The sequence below is a fragment of the Condylostylus longicornis genome, unplaced genomic scaffold (genome assembly GCF_029603195.1).
Source record: "Condylostylus longicornis isolate FDR11 unplaced genomic scaffold, ASM2960319v2 ptg000049l, whole genome shotgun sequence".
In the NCBI taxonomy this organism is placed as follows: Eukaryota; Metazoa; Arthropoda; class Insecta; order Diptera; family Dolichopodidae; genus Condylostylus; species Condylostylus longicornis.
In genome coordinates this window covers 4,103,741-4,125,835 of record NW_026578018.1, presented here as the reverse complement: position 1 = coordinate 4,125,835, position 22,095 = coordinate 4,103,741, and the positions used below count along the sequence as shown (strand labels likewise).

At 18.1% G+C, this 22,095-nt stretch overlaps 1 protein-coding gene across 1 annotated transcript in view; it reads left to right on the top strand.

Annotated features, from left to right (window-relative positions):
• Positions 1–22,095, top strand: part of LOC129611468 (fasciclin-2) — a 56,058-nt gene that overhangs the window by 25,529 nt on the left and 8,434 nt on the right. The window contains exon 8 of the mRNA XM_055524644.1: positions 167–350. Within this exon, the coding sequence (XP_055380619.1) occupies positions 167–350 (184 nt within the window). The remainder of the gene's footprint in view (positions 1–166; positions 351–22,095) is intronic.

Genomic DNA, 22,095 nt, shown 5'->3' with positions numbered 1-22,095 from the left:
CTATATATAACATTAAAATCTAAATAAAATAATGATTAGAAATTTTTAAAATACAAAATATTAAACATTAATAAATATTTTCTTAATTATCATTAATTTTATTTTTAATTTTTTATTCTCCCTCTTTCTCTCTCTTCTTTATAAAAATAATGTTAATTAAAAACAGGGTCAAAAAATTAGTGGTACATGGAATGAAAATGAACAAGATTGTAGATCACGTGATGTCATTGAAACAACAACATTTGAAATGTCACAATTAAGCGGGAACACATATTATCGTATTGAATTGAGAGCACATAATGCAATTGGTTTTTCAACACCAGCAAGCCTATATATGAAAACAGCACGAGGTGAGTTCGATGAATCTGATACTGCAAATTTTAGAAAATTTTTGTATACATCTGGTTTTGTTTCGGCCGCTAATCAGATATTTACTTCTACCACTACTACTACTACTACTATTATCATGATAATAACTACTATATTGACAACAACAATTACATCTACATTATTTACAAGCTATTATTCTTTATTTCAATAATTTTTTATTTTATTTTATTAATTTTTTTTTTTTTTAACTTTTCAAAATTATTAGTTTTTATTTTGTTTTTTTTTTTTTTAATTTTATTAAACATTACAAAAATAAAACAAGATTTTAATTCACAATAAACAAAAGAAAACATCTTAAATAAAATTATTAAATTAATTAAAAAAAAAAAAAAAATTCGCTATAAAATCGCTATTTTTTCGAGCTATTTGCGATTCCAAGCTCAAACTTTCAATTCAAATTTAATGTTAGCTGTGAAATTTTAAATTTAAAAATAAAAATTATTTAATTTTAATATTAATATTAAAATTTAAATGAAATTATTAAAAATTTTGTTTAAAACATTTTTAATATAAAAAATTAAAATATTGCATAAATTTAGGCTCGTAATTATAATGCCTACTACTACTAAAATTTAATTTGAATTTTAAACAAAAAATCAATTTGTTCAAAATTCTAACAAAAATTGCAGATTATTATTTAAAATAATATTATTTTCAATTATCGTAAAAAATGATCGTAAATTAAGCAATTGTAGTGCGAATTTTTTTTTTTTTTTTAATTATCAATACATGAAAACTTAATAGCTATCGCCTTTATTTTTTTTTTTTTATTCATTATTTACTATAATTATTACTATGTGTATGTTATTATTGTATGTATGTATGTATGTACGTATGTAATGCTCGATTAAAATATATTTATGTAAATTGTAAATGTGCTCGTTCGTTTCTTCTTTTCTTTTTTATACTTATTATAATAATATGTAATAGATATGTGTCTGAAAAAACAAAAAAAAAAGAAAAATAACTAAAAAATTCACTATTTTTAATTTTAATTAAAATTTAATAATAAAAAATATTATTAAAAATTATTATTAATTTACATTTTTTTTTTGTTGTTTTTGAAATTCATAAAATATTATGGGGAAGAAATTAAATGTAATAGCATTTTCAAAATCATTTTACACAAACACGACAAAAGTCTTTATATTGTACACATAGAATATTTTTTTTTCTTATTATTTTCAATACATACTACAATATTAATGCATTCAAATAAAATAATGAAATATTTTAAAATTAAAATTTTTATTATTTTAATTTTGTACTTTTGTGCTTTTTCTATTTAAATATTTTATATTGTTCTATTTTATATTTCAACAAATAAATTCTGTATATTGTATAGTGAGAAATATTCGAGTATATACGATAATCATTTTGATAATTTAATTTTACATTTACAACTACAATTCTTTGATGGGCGGTAGTAGGAGTATAAGTCAAAAATATCAATTTTTCACTAGAGCAAAAAAACTTAATAAAATTGTTCACTTTTGCTTTGAACAATATATTTAAATGCATTTGTTTCAAAGGTTTGTAAGTTTCGTAGCGCTATGAGTTTTTGATAGACGATGTATTTTGAGCTCTAGATTACATTGGTGTACTTATCAGGTTTTTGCAAAAAATTGACTTATACTCCTACTACCGCCCATCAAAGAATTATTTCTGCTGTTCAGCAAAATTTCAATATATTTGAGTGTAATTTTAATGCATTCAAATTAATTATGTATAAACCTACTCATTTGTAATTAATTTTTCAGTATAATTCTATACAGTATACAATAACCCAAATAATGTTATAATTATTGCATACTTTTAGGTATTTAATATGCATAAAATATGATAAAATTTCATTTAAAAAATTTTTCAAATTTTTAAGATTATCTTTCTTGTAATTGAGCTACACAATTTGAGATTTGAGAAAAATATAAAAGTAATTAAAATATTAAAAAATTTATTTAATATTCCATAAAATGTTATGATTTTTAATAGAACAAAAAATTTAATATTTTCTTAAATAAAAATAGATAATTTTTTGATTCGGTAAAATTTTCATGAATACCAAGAAAAAGAAATGCTTACTTTTCAAATATCTACTCTCATTTAAAAAAAAATTAATAATTTTTTTAACTCAAAATTTCAATATAAAATTTAAAGATAATAAGCGCATCTTTTACTCAATATACCTTTTTTATTTTTTTAATTTTATTAATTCAATATACACATATTATGCACAAATTATATTTTACATTATTATATATAATTTTATTTAAAAAATTCATACACTTAACTTAAAACATAGAGAAAAAAATTAATGAAAAATAAATAAAATATAAAAAAAAAAATTTTATTAAAGGCGATACTATATAAATATTTTTTCAATCATTATCGCAAATTATCAAATATGAGCTAGGATCAATTTAGAAACAACGATATTTTATTAATAGGTTTTATTAATATTTTCCAAAATAATTTTAATCGATTTTTTTTGCAAAAAAGAAAAAAAATCTATATAGAATCAAATTTAAATTAAATTCCAATTTACAAAATTAATAAAATAAATAAATTTTAATTTTTATTAATAATGCATCGAAATCAATATTTAATCGATAATATATAAAAATGAGTGTAATAATCGATAAAATAATGAGTATATTTTACATCAAAAAAAATGAAAAAAAAAAAACATTAAAGATTAGATTCTTTTGAATTCAACAATGTTGGGATATTTAATCGAGTAAATTCAGCTAGATTAAAAAAAATACAATGTCATTTTATACCAAATTTCAAAAATTTGGATTAATTTAAAGGAGCTCAATTAAAAAAGCAAAGATTATTTAATTTGCAATTGTTGAATAAAATACATGTGACACAATATCTATGTATATCACACAATGAAACCTGTCTGTGAAAATGAAACCTTAAGAACTTTTTTTTTCAAAAATTTCAAAATGCTTTTTCAAAACGTTATTTTGCCAAAAATGCACTTGGTTATGCTCTTTTAAAAACTCAGTGCAAAACTAAAAATCCACTCAGTGCAAAACTAAAAATCCACTCAGTGCAAAACTAAAAATCCACTCAGTGGAAAACTAAAAATTCAAATTCGGCATTAAAAATCGTAATATTCCCAACACTTGTTTTTCAATGTACAAATTGAATAAAAATTAAAATTAACTACTCGAATAATTATTAAAAAATTTTCAATTTCTAAATATATATTAATTCAAATAAAATCAATTAATTGATTCTTGTTCAACTAATTTATACTCATTGCTTTTGGTTAATATTATTCTTAAACATATTCAAAATAATATAAAAGAAAATAATATTTCTTAATTTTCTTTCAAAACTCTTAAAAATTCAAAATTTCTAAATTATAGGTCAAAATTTCCAAACCAATAAAAATTAATTTTGCTCAAAATTTACACTCAAAAAACCATTTCAAAATCCCAGTAAATATTTTCGTTTACAAATGAGAAACAAAAATAAAAAACAAAAAAAAATTACTCTTGTTTCTCTTTAATTTTAAAACTAGAATCGAATTAAAAAAATCGAATTGAAAAAATCGAATTGAAAAAATCGAATTAAAAAAAAAGAAAAAGGACAAACTGTGAATATACATTCAATTTCTATTCTATTCAAATAAAAAAAAAAAAATAAATAAACAACCAATATAGTTTTTAAATTTTAGTATCTAATTAATTTTTTTATTTTTAATTAAAAAAAAAAACAAAAAATTCATATATTTTACATATTTAATATAATTATATTTAAATAAAGACAAAACTTAATTAAATAATTCTGTTTAATTTTTTTTTGTTTTTCTCAAATTAATAATATAAATAATTATTAATAAATATAATAAGTCTTTCGTTTTTAATATTTTAAATATTTTAATTACCATATAAGAATAATTCGTAAAAAATAATTTTTTTTTAATTAATGTATAAAAAATTTTTTAAATAAGAAAATCATTTAATATTATACAAAATGTGTTAAACACAAACGACATGAAAACGAAATAATTTTAAAATATAATTTCAATAATATAAATTAAAATAATATAGAATATTATGTTAAAAGAAAACAAACACAAGATTTCTTGATTTTAAAAAAAATATTTTTAATATTAATTTTTTATTTAATTAAAAATAATGTATAAAAAAATCAACAACAAAATTTAAAAATAAATAAAAAAAAAATAAGTAATAATTAAAAAATAAAATATAAACAATAAAAAAAAAAAAATATGAGGTATATTCATTTCGGTTGACAACATCCCAGTAAACTTAGAGACCTCATTTTTTTATTTCAATTTTAAATTTTTTTTTTTTTAATATAGAATTTTTAATTTTTAAACATCATTTTTTTTTATCATATAATTTTAAATACACATCCAATATATACATAAAATATAATTCTATATATATTTTTTTAATTTTACATTTTAATTTAAAAAATAATACATAGAAAGAAAAGAAAAAGAGAAAAAAAAAGAGAATTTAAAATTATCTGTGTGTGTATGTATTTTGTATAATTGTCAATTATTGTTTCTTCTTTATGTTTATTTCTATTTTTTTTTTTTGGTTTGTATAAGTAAAATATAATAAGTAATTTTTTATTTGTATATGTTAGGAAATTAAAATAAATAATAAATTATAATTTTATTGTAATACACCTTCTCTATTATACATATAATAATTTATAATTAAATAAAAATTATAAAAAAATATAAAAGAGATTTTATGTTTAAACGTATAATTACAAAATTTATTTTTTATATTTTATTATTTTATAATTTCTTATCTTTATTTTTTTTTTTTAAATATTTTTCTTATTTCTTAATTTTTATTAATAATTTTTTATTTTATTTCATATGAATTTTATGTAATTGTTGATTCATATTATTTCATTCAAAAATAAAAATAATAATTAGTCAAAGTTATAGCTTTGTGTGTTAAATGTTAAAATGTAAAAGGACTTGAATTCAAATAAAAATATTTTAAATAAATATTTTGCCCCTATTAGTCAGTAACAATTTCAATTTAAGAATATTATATTTTTTAATTCTCTATAAATTATTTATTTCTCTTAAAAAGTTAAAATTTTTCTTTAATATCATTTTCTGAATTTCGAATACAGTTTTTTAGAATATAGTTTTTTTCTTTAAAATGAATAAGTATTGTGCCTATTATACACTAATAATATTAATGTTTTCATACAACTGCAGAACAGATAGATGACATAATCAGTAATTGATGGATGACGCCTAATAGAAAGCGTTAGGTTACTGGTTCGAGTTCAGTTTGAGGTCTGTTCTGTGCAATTATATGAAGAAATTTGCATTGAATTAATATTTCCTTTAGTGTGATCTATTGATTTTCAAAGTTTTAAATTCCAAATTGTATCCACAACACATAAATGAAATGACCATATTTTCCAAATTGGTAACAATAATTTTTTTTTAAAATATTAAAATTAAACTTCCCTTGAAAATTGAATAAAATAATATTTTTTGAATACTTATAAATATTTTTTACTTTTCATGTAAAATTAATATACAAGTTTTTTTTTAAAAAAAAAAAAAATAAATAAATTAAAGCTATAACTTTTATATAAAACATAATTAGTTTTTTATTTAAATTAGTAAAAACTTAAATTTTATTATTAATTTTTAAATTAAAATAATTTGTAATGCTTTAAAATTTCTTTATTGAAATAAAAACAAAAATTTTCCAAAATTTTACATTTTTTTTGTTGTTGTTGTTGTTTTTTGTTTTAATTTTTGTTCCTAATATAACATAATATATACAAAATAATATTAATATTAATAACATTAATATAACAGTTTTTTTATATTCTGTAACACTATTCGACATTATTCAATTCAGGAAATTTGCTTAAACTTGAATCAAATTTTAGATCTTATATTAATTATTATACTGAATTAGTGACAATATTTAGCGCATATTACATAATTTCTTATCTAATATTAATTACAAACTATACAAACTAACAAATTTTTATTAGAATTTTAAAAATTCTAATTATAAATTCTAACATAAGAATTTTAAATTGAACTATTTTAGAATTAAAATCTAATTATCTCATTGAAAATAAATAATAAAATTAAATTGATTAATTACAAAATAATGGCAATTCTCGAGGCATATATGATTCAAAATCTGCCTAATATATAATATTCGATATATTAACTGAGATATAATTGTATTTTTGGATATTAAATTTATTTCCGAAAGTTTTATTTTGTCGAATAAAATTTTGGGTAGAAAAAACGAATTATTTCAAGAATTTCTTTTTAGAAATTTCTGTTCAGACGGAACTGTAAATAAAAAGAACAATAAATATAGTTTAATTTTCTCATAATAGCAATAAATTTTTTTTTAATGTCACATAATTTTCATTTAAATATCTACTTCGAAAAGGATAAGCGATTGTTAATCGACCCCATTACAACAATATAAATTTAAATAGCACAATATGGCAGAGTCATTTTTTCAACAATATTTATATTAAATATTTTAAATAATTTTTAATTTAATATTTTATATTAAATACAAAACTTTGTATACAATTAATAATATTATGTTTTTTTTTTTATTTTGGTCTTAAAATAAATAAATTTTATTAATTGAAAACTAACACACAAATATTAATTAGTTTTTGTTTTAAATCCTTTCGATGTAGTGTTATCAAAATTTTTATTTACATTCACATTATATGTGTTTCTTCCCTTTAATTACACATTAATAGCATTCTACACTTTTAAATATCATGTATTCTCTATTTAATGTTACTTTATGTTTTCCTGTTCATCTTATTTTTCGTATTATTATATTCTTAATAAAGTAGTTTCCATTTTTAATATTTTATCTTAAATTTTTATACTTATATAAACTATAATTATTATTAATTGCATTTATCTATCTAATCACAACTAATTCAGAAATAAAATTTTTATTTTTCAAAATTTTGTATTCATCATATTCGATATAATTTATATAACATATTTTAGATATTTTATAAAATTTTATTTTTTTTTGTTTTAATAATAACTTAAATTTTTTAAAAGTCTTATTGGCAAATTTATTTTCTCTTATAATTATTATGACCGTTTCGAGATATGCGATGTGGGTCACTAAATGGAGAAAATTATAATAAATGCAAGGGCTATTACAATTGTATTGTAAATTTGTGCATTGCCAAAAATTAGAGCAACTCGAATTTTAAGATTAGTATGAGAATATCATAAAAAAAACACATATCTAGATTCTTAAAAATGAATTGATATTGTTTTTTATTTAAATTATTTAATAAAAGTTATACGAACCAGAAATGATATTTAAAGTCATGAATATTTCTATTTTTGATTTTGGAATAATTTGTTTGTTTCTGAATTAAACATCAAATATATTCCCATTTGATCGATTTCAAAGAGTTTTAAGAGACTGATTTGAGATTTTTTGGAATTTAAAATAATTTCTACTTGCAAAAATCTTCTAAAAATTTTGATTTTCAGGTTATATTTTTATAGATCCAACTTTAAGAGAACTATATATGAATCATAAAAAAGAGATTAAATTTTATGTTTCATTGCAAATTAATTTCTAGCTATTAATTTCTAGAATCCTATTAATCCTGTCGCCTTTTAATCTAAAGTCTATTTTGTACCGTATACGTTTATATTAAATATTTGTTATACATTCTTCAACATTTTCTAAATACGAAAGAATTCTTTTTTATTTTTCTTTTATACTCATTTCACTTTCATTTCAATAAAATTTTATAATTTGTAGATTTTATATCTATATATATATATATATATTATAGAATGTTATGTTACATAATTATACGTACAATATTATAATTATAATTATTTTTTTTTTTGTATACAAAGAATGTTTTAGCTTAAACTTATATATACGTACGTAAATGTTTTCATATATACATATTTTATGTACAATTAATTAAAAAATTTTATTTATAATGATTTATGAATAATGCACATTTAAATAAAATAAAAAATTTATCAAAAAATTTAAATTTCATTAGAATTTTCAATGCATAATAATGATGATGAATAATTTGTTCATTCTTTTTGTTTCTAATTGAGCCACATATGATTACTGAAATAAATTATATAAAATTTGTAAATTTCTAAATTGGATTGGAAAATTGAATTCCTATTTTTATATGAAACTCAAAGAAATTGACAAATTATCATATATAGTTACATAATTGTATTAATTTTAAAATTAATGTTATATATTTGTTCTATATACATATATAAATGTTCATTTTACATTAAACATTTTTTTTGTGTTTTATTTTATAAAAGATAAAACTTAATAAATTTTAATAAAATTAAAGCAAAATCAATCGAATAATTTAATATATTTTATTATTTATTTAAAATTTTTCATAATAATATCATTGGATTCTTATATACAGATAATCAAAAAATTAATTAAATTAAAATAATATTAGTACTAATAATTAATTGTTATAATTGTTAATAAATTATTTTTAAATCATATATATATTCATTAGTGTTATTGCAAAAGCGAAGAAATTTTATTTTTAATTATTTTAATATTTCCTACAATAATGGAACTACATTATGAGTGTATGTGATGCCTATAATATCAGTCTATAATTTAATCACATTGATGCATATACAGTAGAAATCGGTTAGAGCGTACACTCAAGAGATCGGAAAAAATGAAAAAAATTTATTATTATTTATTTCTCAATTTTTACAATATTATTAATTTATTTACTCTTCAATTCAAAATCAAAGTGGAAATTAAATTTAAATGAAAATGATATTAAAGGACTCGTCATAATAAAAACTTTTCTTAAACAGCGAAAATTTTAAGCTACGTATAATAAAAAATCAGATGTCGCTCATATTCTATGTTATTTCCATATTAATAGAGATGTCGCTGATGTAAAAACATTCGCAATAATTAATTTTTGTGTTAAAACTGCATTGTAAGCAGTTTTTATTTTCATACATTTTATATATGAATCAAAGTATTGTGTTATCGTTTTTGTGCTCTATAAATCGACATTTAATTATAATCGATTTTTACTGTATGTATTATAGTTCTATGGCTTTTCCAAATTTTAATTAATATTTGAAAATCTCTTGAATCTAATGAGATTCACCAAATTTTCTTTAATTAAAAATCAATTTGTTTTATCAGGAAAATAATGCATATTTGATAAGAAATTAAGTAAGAATTGGAGAGTTTCCATAAATTTGTCAGAATAAACTAATTCTGCAATTAAGATGATTTTTTTTTTCTAATTTTATTTGAATGTGTCTAGAGCATCTACATTTTTTAAATAATCATAATTCACTTTAGAAAATTTTCGGTATTGCAATAACTTTTACTTTAAATTTCTTTAAAAAAAATTTCATTATACAAAAATGTATATGTTATATTTGTTTTGTTAATAATTTTTGTGTAATTTTCTAAAATTATATAAAATTTGTTTTCAACTTTAAAAAAAAATTTTTTTTTTGTTTTTCTCTAATTAATATAACTTATAATACTAATTTTTTAAATAGTAAAAAAAAAAAAATAAAACACTTTATTATTAATTATTATAATATATCATAATATACATATATCAAAATTACATAATATATAATTTATACATATGCATCATCAGCAAAAATCATTATTCAAAATAAATTTGTTTTGTTTTTTAATTAATTTTTGCTCATAATTTTTCAATATCTTTATCATATTTTTATAAACCAACTATATATTTATTATCATAAATAAATTTATTATTAACAAAAATATACATAAAAATCTGTTATACACTTTCATATTATTCAAAATCACTATATTCAAAATGTGCAAAAATTATTTTTTTTTTTATGTTGTTTAACTAATATTTCCCCCTCAATTTCCTAAAGCAATTTTTCCAAAAAAAAATATTCTTTCAAAATTATTTCAAATACATTCTATATAAAAGAAACATAAATCATATATATATTTCAAAAAAAACTAAAATTTTTACATTTAAAACTATACATTTAATTAAATTATTTATACATAATTATATATTTAAATAAATAAAAATTTATTATATATATATAAGAAAATAAAAAAATTCATTAAATTTTTTAATGATCCCTTTTAATTTATAATATATAATATGTATTTTCTTTATTTCTCTCTCTCTCTCTTTCTTTCTCTCTCTTCATCAATATATTTATCTCAATTTAATGTCGTCCTTACTATGCTGATTTGAACATTATATCTCATGTATTTCTATTTTTTTTTTTTCAAATTATAAAACTTCAATTAAAAATAATGGGAATCGTTTAAATATCTATATATATATATATGAATAATTAAAATGTAAATAACAATTTACCAACCAAAAACCAAAAAAAAAAAAAAAAAAAATTACAAAATTTTTGATTCGAATGGTTAATATACTTAATGTTCGTGCGTATGTGCATAATCAACAAAATTTGGCAAAAACAAAAAAAAAAAAAAAATTACAAATTATCAGATAATCCTTATAATGGTGCCAGTGGATTTAAAACATTCAATAATCATTCAACTAGACTATTACTATTAATTATTTTGGCAACAACATTAGCAATGGCATCTTCAGCCATCACAAATTACAACATATCATCAACAAATAATGCAACTACAATCAAAATAATTAATCAATTAAAATTAAATGAAAATTATTTAAAGAAATCAAATGAATTAATTAATACAAACGAATTTTATATGAATATTAATAATAATGATAATAATAATAATAATAATATTAATAATAATGAATATAATGATCATTGTATTAATAACAATAATAAAATATCAATAAGTTTTAGAAAAAATTTAATTAAAAATTATATTATTATAAAATTTATAAGAACAACAATAAATAAATATATATATAATAATAATGGTGCTAATATTAATAAATTATATTATTTATTAAATATGATAAATAGTAATAATAAATTAAATGATGATACAATTAATAATAATAATAATAATGATAGCAAATGCAAAACGAATTTAAATAATAATTTATTATTAAAAAAAGCGCAACTTACTGTACCAATTTTAGAGAAAAGTTAAAATATATATAAAAAAAAAACAAAATTTATAAATATTCCAAAATATAAATAATTCGAAAAAATTTAATAAAATATTTACAAAAAAAAAAAAAACAATTTCTAAAACAATCCGAGAAAAATGTATAATTTTTTTTTTTCTTTTCTAATTAAAATTAATTTTTAATTACGAAAACAACAAAATATAGATCAAATCTCACCAAGTATACAAAACGGTATATATTATATAATTAAAAATTAAAAACCAAAATCTTAAAAATTTAATTAAATAAAATATATATATAGGCTAATATTAAACATAAATTTTTAATAAAAATTTTTTTTTTTCTAAAAAAAAAAAAACAAAATAATATTGCCATTCCGGAATTTCAAAAAAAAATTTCAAATAGAAGGTAATGTATTTAATAAAATTATTTGTAAATTTTTCCCAAACTACAAAAACAAAAAACTTAATAATTAATTAATAAAATTAATACAAGGAAATTAATAAAACTTTACAGTGAAAAAAAAAAGAAACTTGTTGAACTCTTTTGTTTTTCTATGTCAAAATTTTAAATAAAAAAGAGAAAAACTCAAAATTTACAATATTTTTAAGGTAAATTAAATGTGTTCCAAAAGCAAAAAACAAAAAAAAAAACAATTAACAAACAAAATAAGCATAGGAGCTATAATTAAAAAAAAAAATGACTGAAAATCTAAAAATCTATACAAAAATTTATAAAAATTTATACATGCGTATATAACATTAAAAATACTAGCATAAAAATAAATTAATATTAAATTATTCTTACATTAATCATATTGCTGGCATATTTTTGATATACAAAGAGACAAATTCATTTTTCAAACTAAGGCAAGCTCTTTTTATTTTATACAATTCAAAATTTATAATAGAATCAATGTTGTTGTTGGTTTTTCTCATTATGTTCCGCATGCAACCTAAAATATAATAGAAAATAATTGCGTTTTACTTCTAAAATTTTAATTATTTAGGGTTTTATTTTCTTAGATTTGTTCTTAAAATATTTCACTACATACACTACATATTTACTATGTACTTATGTGCCTAGTCTTAGCTAAAAATCTATAATTTTTACCGATTAAAAATTTTATACGATCTTACACCATTATGATAGCACAATTTAAAATTAAAATTATTTTATAAATATTCATAAATCTATGTGTAATTTTGATTCAGAATATTATTCTTATTATATTTTGAATTACATTGCATATATCTACACATATCTATTTAATGTACCGTGAATAAAATCCTATAAATCATTTAAGTATATACCCTGTGTTAATTTGTTTATATTAATTACTTCTAATTTTATCATGAGCAGCTCATATATTATACATAAAATGTATACAATTTTATTCGTTATTTTATTTCATTTAGACCACAGTTAAAAATGGAGGCTATAATTCCATTTATTCTTGAATATGTAGACACGCTTTCTTCAAAATATCTTTTGATTTACGCAAAATATTTCAAAATTTCTCTTAAAGGAAATTTGCATATAACATTATAAAAATTATTTGTTGAATAATTTTTTATCATTAATATTGAGAAATCTTGCTACTTGCTATTTAATACTTAGAGTTAATAAACTTAACTATAATAACGTATTAGTTTTCAATTTTCAATAAAAGACTTGCCGTGTATAGTGAAATAACTGAAAATTATATACAATATACGGAATTACGTTTCAGATCGATTTGCACTAGAATTATACCTTTAACACTATTATTCACTATTGTACATCAAGTGTGAATAATGTTTTTAAATTATTAAATTTTCCCTTTCAAATATAACTCTCAGAATAATTTCGTCTTTATATTTTCAAAATTTCCACCTTGAGAATAATACCGCAGTATTTTTTAGCTAGGCGTATAATTAAAATCGTAAAATATTTTTCTATATTTTGCCCCAAATCACTTATAACAAAATATTAAAAATTATCGATTTTATTCAAAATTCAATTTTCTGAGTTCAATTTTCCACATTTTTTTTACAGTGGGGTTCTTGTTATATACAAATACCGGGATATTTTACGATAACACCCAAACTCAAAAAATAATTTAATTTAGTACTGCGACTTTATATTCAAATAGTACACAATTTTCGATTTATACCCACGAATTTCGTTTACGAAAAAAAATTAAGATTTAAACTGCAATAACTCAAAATATTGCACTCTTACATTTATTGAAATAAAATTTATTCTTTTTTTTATTGAATATAACACCGGAATATTTCATCTTATTTTTAATACTTACTAATATACGAGTAAAACAAAATGTTTTGGTCTTTAATTAATTTCCCATATAAAAATACCGTAATTTCAAATTCAATTCACTCGGAACTTTTAAATTATTGAGAGATGTTACGGTATTATTCTCACGATGCCAATATTATTGTATAGTTAAAAAATATATTAAAACAAAAGAAAATTCATTCAATTTAAAAATTTTACAATATGCCACACATAAATCGGATAGAGTACCCAAGTCATTAAACCAGATTAAAAAAAATAAATAAAATTTAACATCAAATACAATTTTAAAATAAGACAAACTTATCATATTGCCAGGATAAAAATTTTTAAAATATCGCATTTCCTAAAAATCAATTATTAACTTACATACATACATAATCTTTAATGTATACACACACACGGAGTAAAAACTGAAACACGGAAAAAAATAAATTAACAAATTGCAACATTAAAAATTGTTTTTATACTAAACCATTTTTATATATTAAAAAACAAAAAAAAAAAACAAAAATTAATATTAATTCGCAAAATATATAAAAAAAAAAATCAAACAATTTTCTAATAAAAATTAAATAATTGCTATTAAAAAAACAAAATGTGTGTAAATTTTAAATAAACTATTAGAAATAAATTTTTTATATATAGAATAAAAATATTTGTATATATATAAATAATTTATACAAAATAACAAAAAAATTACCAAAAACAAAAAAAAAATCATTTAAAATTTAAAAAACAAATTCACTTATCAACACATAAAATCAACATTATAATTATATACAAATAAATCAAAAAGCAGCTCCTCCCATATTGTAAATTTATTCGAAGAATAATTCAATCGCAAAGAAATTCATTTTGACATTTCATTCAATTATTAAAAGTTAATAAAAAAAAAAATCTTTAAATTTTTAAATATTACAATTAAATTAAATTTTGTTATATTATTAATTAAAGTTATTATTATACTATTATTATTATTATTATATAATTATTGTTGTTCTACCATATGTACCTATTAAAAAAAATTTTTAAGAAATTATTTGCAACAAAATTTTAAAAAATAATTAATTATTGTATAATATTATTATATTGTGTATATAAAATGTGTATATTTATATTAAAAGGAAAAAAATTTGAATACTAATTATTAACAATAATAATAAATTATTTTAACATACATATATTATATTTTTATTATTCAATTTGTAAAATCTTAAAACAAATTATGTTAAATTTTTGTAAATATTTTATCAGAAAATTTGCAACTCTGCGTCATATTTTGTAAATAAATCATTTTTGTTAAAGTATAAAATGTAACAATATCAGGTTAAACATTTAATATGTTGGTAACACTTTGAAAAGTTCTCAGGCATTATGGTATTATTTTAAAATTGGTAAGGCTATAATATTCATGAATTTCAATTTGTATATTGAATAATTAAATAAACGTAGTTGCAATTGAGGCGGTCAGCGCATTAGTAGCGCCTACTTGCAAAAATAACATTTCGAGTAAATCAATCACGATTTTAAATGTTAAATATTTAATTTTTAAAAAAAGCTTTAAAAAGCAAAAACAAACTTTAATGTAGCGTCAAAAGAGAAGTAAATTAAGTATTTTTAAAATATAGAACTATTCTTTAGGCCACTACAGTTCTATTGAACATTAAAACTAATTTTTGTAAAAATGTTGGTTAGACCACTAATATGCTGAGCGCCTCAATTATACTGTTGTTAGGGTTTGGAAATAAATTTAGAACTTCTTTGTTAATTCAATTAATATTAAAGCAGAACACTACAAAACAAATCGTCTCAAAATAAAGTTTAATTACAGTTTATATACCGTTCTAATAATACAAATTTATGTTACCTAAACAATACACTGAAAAAAAAAAAATATAAAATTTATTTTTATATTTTTGATCACTATAATCGCTCAGTTTGAAATTTACATTTACCGAATACAATTGACAAAAATTTTGAAGTTTTAAATAAAGTATATTAAAAATTTTAAGTTGAATGCACAGTTTGTTTTATTCGCCTTGGTTTTATTTAACGTTTATTAAACATTTTGGATTAGTTACGTAACTTTGCAAAAATATTTCAGTTTACAATATGCATCATAAAATTTTGTAAAATTTTCATATATTACCTGGAATTTAAATATCACACAGGTTTTCTTTTATTTCAAATATAAGAACAATTACTGTTCTACAAATGGCATACAAATGTATGATTATATTAAAATTACTATGTTATATTAATTAAATTATATTGTTACATTAATTATTTAACAAAAATGACCATAAATTTCATATTCATACTTTATTTTCTTTCTTTAATTCATATTACAGGGGTTCAGAAAACAAAAAGGTTTTTGTAAAATTTATTATTGATATAATAACAAATTTATTGTTTTCAATATAATAGACATGTTATATATATTTGTGGTTGACTCATCTTATTTAACATTATTAATGTTGCCTTATATTTATATAGAAAAAAAATACAAAAAAAAATTATCTATTATATTTATGTATATGTAAGAAATTTCGTAAAACGAGCATAATTATATTTAAATTGTATTATATATATAATATTTTTTAAATATTTTCCATTTTATATACATATTATGAGATCTGAAAAATTATTTTTTTTTTAATTTAAACATAATTTTAGTCTAAATACATTATTATAGCTTACATACAATTCGTTTTGAAACGAAATTGAAATTTTAATTAATAATTTTTAATTTTTAACAAAAATATAATAAAAATTCGTGAAATTTTTAGCATACAATCCGAGGGTTCAAAATATCATATAATTTTATAAGATATTCAATTTAAGAATTTTAAATTCAATTTTCGATTTACTTGATTTATTAATGAAATACGTGGTATTTTCACCGCCTATTAAGAAACTTTCTATATGAAATTCTTATTAATATTTTATTATTTATTGTAATAATTTTCAATATAAAATTATTATTTTATGTGTGCCAAAAATTAATAATATTATATTCCAAGAAAAAAGGTTCATATACATTATACTATAAAATCTAAAATTTGATGTACATAATTCATAATACATAATATTTATTATAATATATTATATAATATGCAAAAATGTATAAATATAAAAAAAAAAATTTTTATTTTAAATTATGCATTCAATATAAATCTTATTCATGATAAAAACTCTTGATATTTGGTGACAATAAAAGAAAACAAAAAAAAACTCAATCAACATTATTACGAAAAAAAAATATATAATTAATTTTTTAATTTTTTTAATCAATATTTCAAATTCAATTTAAAAAGATCCCTAAATACATAATTATTTAATTATTTAATGTAGAATAAAACAGAATAAATCCAAACTGTTATACTAACTACATAATTTTTAAAGAGTAAAATTTTAAATTATCATTGTAATTATTAAACTTCCAAAAACTTCCGTTTGGCGCTTTTCAATTTCGTTTGATTACTTTCAAAGTACTCGTTTATTATAATGAGTATATTATTCATTAGTTTACTTCAAAACAGATAGTTGTTTACGAAAATATTAGCCTACAAATCTTGAAATATTTTAACTTTTATACCAAATAATTAATTATTTAACACAATTTTTTTTAATTATTAAAAATATATTGCAATTATACTCTCCTTAAACTTTATACATATATATTTTAGTTGTCCATTTCCATTTTTCAAAAAAAATTTGGTATAGAAAAAATTTAAAAAAAAAAAAACTGATTATGATTGAAAAGAAATGTGAGTCAATATAAATAGAAAAATAAATATTTAAAAAAAAAGAGAAAAATTTACTTAATTGTTAAAATAAAATTCTGTAAATAGATAGTCAAATTCAAAATTCAAATATTGAAAAGAAAAAAACAAAAAGGAATCATCTGGAAAAATAATCAATTCGTTACAATTTAATTATATTATATAAAAAACAAATAAAATTAATTAATATAGTAATATAAAATAATGTAAATGTCGAAAAATAAATATAAGAATTCAGAACAAAATAATAAAAAAAAAAATAATTAAAAATCAAACAAAAAAAAAAAAATTATGCATTGTAACTAAAAATATAGTACTAAAAAAGTAATTATAGTTATTATATGAAAAAATATAGTTGAGGAATTATTAATTTGTAAATTTATTTTATATCTTTTTTTTTTTAATTCCTTTTATTTCATTACTTTTATTCTTTCTCTCGAAATATATTATATATTATATATAAATATACATAATAATACATTTAAAAAAACAAAATTCACATGAAATTCTTATTCATATATAGAGCAAAATATATTTCAAATATAAAATGCTGTCATTGATTCAATTATAGAAAACCAAAAAAAAAAAAATCGCAAAATAAAAAATTTCAAAATTATATAAAATTCATAAATAATATATAGTATAACAATTCTAATAAAATATAAATTATATTAATATTATATTTAAATACAATAAATATAATATATTATAATAAAATAAATAATAAAATTAATTAAAGAGCAAAAAAATAATAATAATTCGAATAAAAATGTGCGTTATATATATAAAAAAAAAAAATAAAATAAAATAGAAGAAAAATATGGAAAATAAATAAATTTATATAAGAGATGTTTAAATAATGAAACGATTTAAAAATGAAACGATTACTTTTTGTACTTGTTTTCTTTTTTTTTTTTCGTTAATAGTCAATATTTTACTTATACAAAATTATTGGATTTGCAGAAGAAAATTTTTTGGCAAATAATATACAATCATACTATATATTATTTCATGTTATTATACTTTATTATAATTATACTGATATAATATAAAGTAAGTACTCGTTCTTGACATCTAATGCTGTAATCATTAAAAATATTGGTATAGAGACATTATTACATTTAAGGTTTATGTCATTACATTATATCGATATGACAGTATTTAGGTATAACTATTCTCGACATCTATTATTTACTCTTAATGAATATTTTATTTGGAAGACACATTTTGTACTCATTAAAAATATTGGTATATGAAGAAATTAAACTAAAAAAAAATATGAGACTATACGTTTAAGGTTTTATGTCATTATATTATAGTATTATGTGACAGTATTTAGGTACATACAACTATTCTCGATATCTGTTATTTACTCTAGATGAATATTTTATTTGGAAGACACATTTTGTACTCATTAAAAATATTGGTATATATGAAGAAATTAAAGTAAAAAAATATGTATTTAGGTACATATAACTGTTCTCGACATCTCTGTTATTTACTCTAGATGAATATTTTATATAAAGGCAAGAACTTGTATATGTGACAGAGTTTTATTGTCTGTTATATAACAAAAATGGGTTAATTAAGAATGGGAATAGCTATATATATATATATATAAAAGGATTAGGAATAAATAGAAGAATCTATTAAAGTAATCGATTATTGTTAGAGAATCTCTTAAAGTAATTGAATATTTATATTGGTTGCATATTCAATTACATTGAATTTCAAATATCAAGGAGTATTGTATTATTTAAATGTATATCACTATACGTTCTAATGTGACATACAATTTTATGCAAAAAAAACCGAAATTACAGCGATATCTAATTTCATTACAAAATTCTGAATCATCTATCAAGATCGAAAAATTTGTATTTCAATATGTAAACAATTTTTTCTGAATTAACTAAAATCTTTGAAAAAGAACACCCTTAATTAATTTAAAAATTAGTATACATTTATAAATTACACAATATTTCAGCTGAAATGTAAGTAATTTACCAATAAACTAAAAGAAAAACTTTTAACATTATCTCTTTCTCTTTCTTTGCAAGTAATAAAAATAGTACTAACAAAATATAATACAATTCTAAAATGAGATTATCTTAGAAATTATTCAAAAATTTATTTGCACCTTTATTTTAATAGTATAAAAATAAATTTTTTTGTAGTGCAAAAAAAATTTCTCGTATAAATCTTCTATAATGAAAAGAAAAGTGAATTTGAAAAAAAAAAAAAAAATTATAATTTATTAAAATAAATAATTACAAGCAGTTTAAAAAAAAAATATTTTAATTATTTTAATAAAAAAATAAAAAATATTTTATCTACTATATAAAGTGAGAAATGTTTAACAAATCAACATTTTCCAAGGTAATTAAATTTCTTAATGAAAAAATTAAAAAAAAAAAACAATTTTTTTTTTTTGTTTAATTATTAAAATTACTAAAAATATTAACACTCTTTATATTAAATAGTATATATTACCATAATTTATTTGTTTCTAATATTATAACAGTTATAACATTAATATTACTAATAGCTATAATAGTTTTGAGTTTATTAATTAAATAACAATTAAATATTTTTAGATTTAGAATAGCATTTACTTTATATTTAGTAATATTTTTTTTTTTTTAATTGGATTCATAAGTCGTTTGTTATGTTTAACAAAATTTTAACACATAAGTTTCCTTGCATAATATAAATATAATATAATAGTTTTATACTTTCGCTGCGACTACCTTATTATTGATTTGTTCTTTTTAAAAATATTTATAATTATTTGAATTCAATTTTAACAAATTATTCAAATTTAAGTCAATTAAACTAAGAAAAACTACTATCAGTTTTCGAAAATTTTAAAATTGGAACAATTTTTTTAAATATTTTTTAAAAATAATTAACCATTAATTAATGTTTTCATTTACCATTTTAATGTAGTACAATTCACAATTTAAATTAAAAGTGAAATGCCAAATAAAATAAAGTTTAGTTAATATACTAAACATGATCTGACCATTGGTGCAGTGGTTATGGCACCGGTCCTTTAACCGGAGAGTCTCGGGTTCGACCCCGGTCAGGTCACTATAAAAATTATATTCAATATTATTATAACTTAATATACAATACTAATAAAAATATTATACAAGTAATTTTCAAATATTCCTAATATTCGATATTAATAAAAAACTAAGAAAAATAAACAGTAAATATTAATAACCCCAAATAATTAATATAAATAAAAAACTACGGCAGGCTAGTCACCTACCTAGTTAAACCCCCTATGACGCTATGAAACTAGTGCATGAGAAATCATGCACTAGCCCTATGCTCCTTCTAGGAGTGAACAAAGGAAAAAAAAAAAAAATATACTAAACATATTTTTGTATGTATTCGAATTTTTTTAATAAATACTACATAATTTGATAATTATTGTTAATGGTAGAATGCGCGATTATATTTACTGGTCCACAATAAATATTTATTATTTCATATAAAATAGCAACCCATATTCAAAATTTTTTAAAATCAGATTTGTTTATTAAAAAATTTTATTAAATTATTTTATTTAATTCCTGATATAGTATAAAATTAATTTGATAATGAAAAAAATATTATTATTATTAAATTTCGGAATGAAATTCATTTTAGTCTAGCAGCGAAAGTTATACACAGTTATTTATAAAAATATTGTTATACTAGTTTAAATTGTTAATGGTTTCTGTACCTATCTATATTTTACATATTATATTACACAGTTTTTATATTTATGTATGTATACTAACACGTTTAACTCTACATATATATATATATATAGTAACTTCACCTTATTAAAAACCAAAATCAAATTTTTCTTTTCTATATAACAAAATATACTTATTCAATATAATTTAATATAATAATAAAATAATTTCAAAAAAAACCAAAATTAGTGAAATAATTAAAAAATTTTTTAAAAACAAAAAAAATACATTGAAAATAGATTTTTGTTTTTTGAGAATAATTTGTTATGCAAAAAACTTTTTTTTTTCTAAAATTAATTATTTATTAACAATTTTCTTATACATTACTTAAAATAAAAGAAAATTTTAAAATTAATTTGATAAAAAAATTGAAATATTTTTAATTTTATATTCTAAATTATAAATTGTATTTTTAAAAATTTTTAAAATACAACATACATAAACAAATTGATTTATTTATTTTAATATATTATATTATATAATTTGTTACAATAATGTTATATTATATTCTGTTATAAAATTATTCTTACAGTCATAAATTCTATTAATTATTCTATAATTCTGTTATACGATTATAAGTCGATTTAGATCTACGTATGATTTACGACCAATTTGAATATTTTAATTTCAAATAAAATTTTATGCTACTTAAAATATTGAACGAGAATTTTACGTTTTCCCCTAATTCCCTTAAGGCAATATAGGTTTCTAAAGCCTACGGATTTTGTTAATTTACTGATATT